Source organism: Clytia hemisphaerica, unplaced genomic scaffold (genome assembly GCF_902728285.1).
Source record: "Clytia hemisphaerica strain Z4C2 unplaced genomic scaffold, Clytia hemisphaerica genome assembly, whole genome shotgun sequence".
Taxonomy (NCBI): Eukaryota; Metazoa; Cnidaria; class Hydrozoa; order Leptothecata; family Clytiidae; genus Clytia; species Clytia hemisphaerica.
Genome location: NW_027103274.1, coordinates 390,045 through 393,821, shown reverse-complemented (window position 1 = coordinate 393,821; position 3,777 = coordinate 390,045). Strand labels below are relative to the sequence as shown.

The 3,777-nt window shown below is 39.3% G+C and overlaps 1 protein-coding gene across 1 annotated transcript; it reads left to right on the top strand.

Annotated features, from left to right (window-relative positions):
- The first annotated feature begins 1,441 nt into the window (after nt 1-1,441).
- LOC136802225 (uncharacterized) lies at nt 1,442-3,777 on the top strand. Its single transcript, XM_067058947.1, has 2 exons — nt 1,442-2,212; nt 2,639-3,777. Exons 1-2 carry the CDS (start codon nt 1,461-1,463, stop codon nt 2,859-2,861), a joined length of 975 nt encoding a protein of 324 aa, XP_066915048.1. The 5' UTR covers nt 1,442-1,460; the 3' UTR covers nt 2,862-3,777.

The window sequence follows — 3,777 nt, the reverse complement described above, 5'->3', positions numbered from 1 at the left end:
AGCAAAATGATCCTCATACTATAAGTGAAAAATGGTGAAAACTTGAGAGGACTAGGTTTAGTGATTCCAGAGATATTGAAGCATGAGTAAATGCATTCAAAAACTCGTTTTACGGCTCTGGGAAAGTAGCTGTGAAAACTCTGGGCCTGAAAGGGTTAGCCTATTTCATAGGATTCGTGTTTTTAGTAGATGATAATTTTCTACGTCACTACAGTAATCACCTTTGTATTGTTGAGCACTCTTTTGCGCATAGAGATTATTTTACAAAGAGCGCAGGTTTTGCACAGATTCGAATTAAAAAGAAAATAGCATGTAACGGACATTGGCTTCCAAACCCAAAGGGCTAGACTCGAATCTCCTGGATGGGAAATGAAACCACTTATTTTCCATCCAGAACGCCTGCGCTTGGTTTTACACAAACTGGATGGGAAATAAGTGGCTTCACTTTTTCTTGCCTGGGAAAGGTTAGAGATTCAACTTTAGCCCTTCGGGCTTTAATCTCAATGGGGGTCTCAATTGTAACGGGTGCCTGAATTTGCATCGAATTGTATTTGTATGTATTTTGTGTCCGTCAATTTTAAATTGTATTGAAATGAGTACTATTAGAATAGGAAAGCATGTTACATGGTTACTATTTGATAACGGTATACAGACAGACAGACAATACAAGATCTTAAGCAGGTTGCAGACAAGTCAGTAATCTGTTGTGAATTTCCGATTGAGAGATCAGTGTGCCCAGCAACGTAATGAGAAATGATTTCTTGATTGTTGATTCCTTTCACGGTGAAATGGTTTATTTCTGGTTACAGTGTATAGATAGACTGACAGGTGGTAGAATGAGTCATCAGGTTCGAATGAATGGAGCGCAACGCTGTTTCAACGCTGTTTTTATGTTTAAGACGTCCTTATAACGTTAGATGGACGTTGAAACAACATTGTGTGCCAGCGGGTTGAAAACTGCAGTCGTATCATTAATAAAGGCAAAATATTTGGTTTTATAAGCTATCAGTAAATGTTGGGTAAATATAAAAATATTGAATTTTAACTTTCGTGTGAAAGATCCCTTTTTCGTTAACGAGATGACAGATTGTTGGTGCCCAGTTGGCACACAACGTTGTTTTATGAATGTGAAATAGACGTTGTTTTGACGTTGTGTGCCGGCTGGGTAGTGTGAAATGTAATCCGTCCGAGGTTATTTTGTCAAGCCGGCTTCTTATACTTTAAGTTTTCGCTATATACAATAGAAACTCTCTGATTATATTTTCAAGCCGGGAAAATCACAATTTAATCGAATAAGGGAGGTTATCGAATAGAAGAGCGTCGTTTAGAGAGTTTCTTGTTAACAGTGCCTTTCAAAATAATCGAATAAAACGAGCGTAGAACCTCGAATTAGAGACATCAGCTGTAGCTATTTCAATCATTTCCCTCTTTTTCCAGGAAAAAATACCAAAAATAACAATATGAAGACATTGGCAGCTACTTGTATTCTATGCTTAGTTGTGATAGTTGAAGGACAAGGAGATTGGAAGTACCCTTCGCTATCATCCATACCCGATCGTCGCATATCAAAAGTACTTTATAAGGTGCTACCCCTTTCTCAACGACTTAGATTACGAACTTCGAAAAATTACTTGAGGTTGAGGAAATTGTCGAGGAGAAGAAGAATCGAGGCAGGAAGATTACGTCAATGCAAGATACAGAGTGATCAAATACGAGATAAATATCAGAAAGCGAGATGGATTCAGCAACCAATGTTGTACGGTTTCACGGATGCAGAGGCTGCTAACTTCGTGCAAAGGTTCGACGATGATTTGACGGAGGTTGTCCAAGCCTCTTGTCAAAACCAAGTTGAAAGGATTCAACGAAAAGATGTTCTTGAAATGTATCGGAATATGAAAAGAACACAATGTTATGTTGAAAGTAAACAAAGTGAAAACATTGAGAATAATAGTAATAATAGACGAAAACGTGACTTGGAGAAATTCTTAGAAAATGATACGAAATCATCAATTGATAATATTACAAACTTAGTGAATATAGACACTTTACGACATCGTTCGAGACGAAATACTGACGAACAGCGAACGATACAGAATACTGACGGAAGCGTAACGCGAATACGTAGATGCGTACGACGTGGTGCTGTAACACGTAACGGTTTCGTTCGTATGTGTAGTCTCTGTCACGCTGTCACCGTACTACCTGAAAATATGTAAGTTCAATTATCTTCGGCCAAATTAGCCTTGTTTAATTAAAATCAAAATTAACAAATTTAAAATTACGAGGACTATTTTGTTAGCCTTTCAAGCAGGAGAGAAGCGGCAATTACTTTGTTCAAATTAGAAAAAAGGTTATAAACTTATTGCAGTGCAACGTGTTCATCTGGTGGCTGTCGGTGGGTTGAGGAGTAAAGGAGTCTATCCCCTGTCGGATACTAATTTTAAAGATCTACCTACCTACTCAGCAGTGAATACTTTGAGCTCCAATTTAAGCTACTTATCCGCTGGGTTAGCGGTGATTGGGGATCTAACCTACAACCCTTGAATTAACAGGGAGATTAACGAACTGAGCTACCCAGAAGCTATTTCATTTATGGTTGAGGCTAAACATTCATTTTCTTTTCTTATAATCTTTTTAGGTATCCACGTTACATCAATGAAGTTATATGCGATCCAAGAGACAGAGGATGTCTCACTGGGGGTGGTGAATGCGCAGAAAAAACCCTGAAATTACCGTTCCGTAAAGACACACAGGGACTAGGATCTGATCAACTTTCTGAATGGACAACTTATGAACAGCCTATTCGCAGCTCATGTGAATGTGGCGTTTATCGGGATTCGGTTTTCCAGTATTTTGTATAACGGATGAAAATACAGCCGTCTTTTTGTGCTCGAGTCATGGTGAGAAGCATTGCTTAATATATTCTCAGTACTGTATAAAACATCGCAACCCCGGAGGGGGGGGAGTACTAGGGCAAGATGGATTACGGGGATGCTCCGCTGGTCAGGGCACCTTTTTTAACCTCCACGAGTCCCAGGTAGGGTCGCAAAAACACAAAAATAGAAAAATCAGTCCCTCGTAGGGTGCCTATTTTTAGAAAATTTGGGGAAAAAGTAGAAATTTGAGAAAATTTTGGGATTTCAGTCCCATTCAGGGTCACTTTTTTCGCAAATTTCGAGTCCCACGTAGGGTCCATTTTTCGAACCACAGCGGAGCAACCCCGTCCGGTCGACAAGGGTAGTACCCCCCCCTCCCGGGATTGCAACACCGTGCTCAACACTTTAGAAAAGATCTGTGTATCGCAAACTTTTTCAGCACATGTTCTGAACAACCGATCCGTGGTTTGTTTGATTGTGGCATTCATCAGGATTCAGTTTGTCAGTATTTTGTGTGACGGAAAATGCAAATGCATAGCTGACACAAAACGTCAAATCAATGTCAATTCAAGTAGTTTGTGTGTTAGAAACATGCTGCAGTGACACTGTGGCGTTTCGTATAAAGTTATATCGTCGTCAACATCATAACGACGTATGGCCAGTTCTTTGTCAGTATTGTAAGAAATATTGCTCAATTGTGTTCATCACCATCCAAAACATCTCCACTTCGTTCTCAGCAACGTTTAAAACATCGCATCGCTGTGCTTTGTACTGTGCAAACATTGTTACACAGTTGACAAGAAGTGTACAATTTGTTATTCTATTTGAAAGATCGTGTTTGTTCTTTTTTCCTCAGCCTCAATAATTATTATGATTGCTCTGGCTTAGGAGAAATCATGGA

What these genes read in the sequence shown, in the direction of transcription:
- LOC136802225 (XM_067058947.1), top strand. Translation starts at nt 1,461, where the DNA reads ATGAAGACATTGGCAGCTACTTGTATTCTATGCTTAGTTGTGATAGTT. An exon ending in ACCGTACTACCTGAAAATAT is followed by an intron (nt 2,213 to 2,638) that starts GTAAGTTCAATT and finishes TAATCTTTTTAG; the next exon opens with GTATCCACGTTACATCAATG.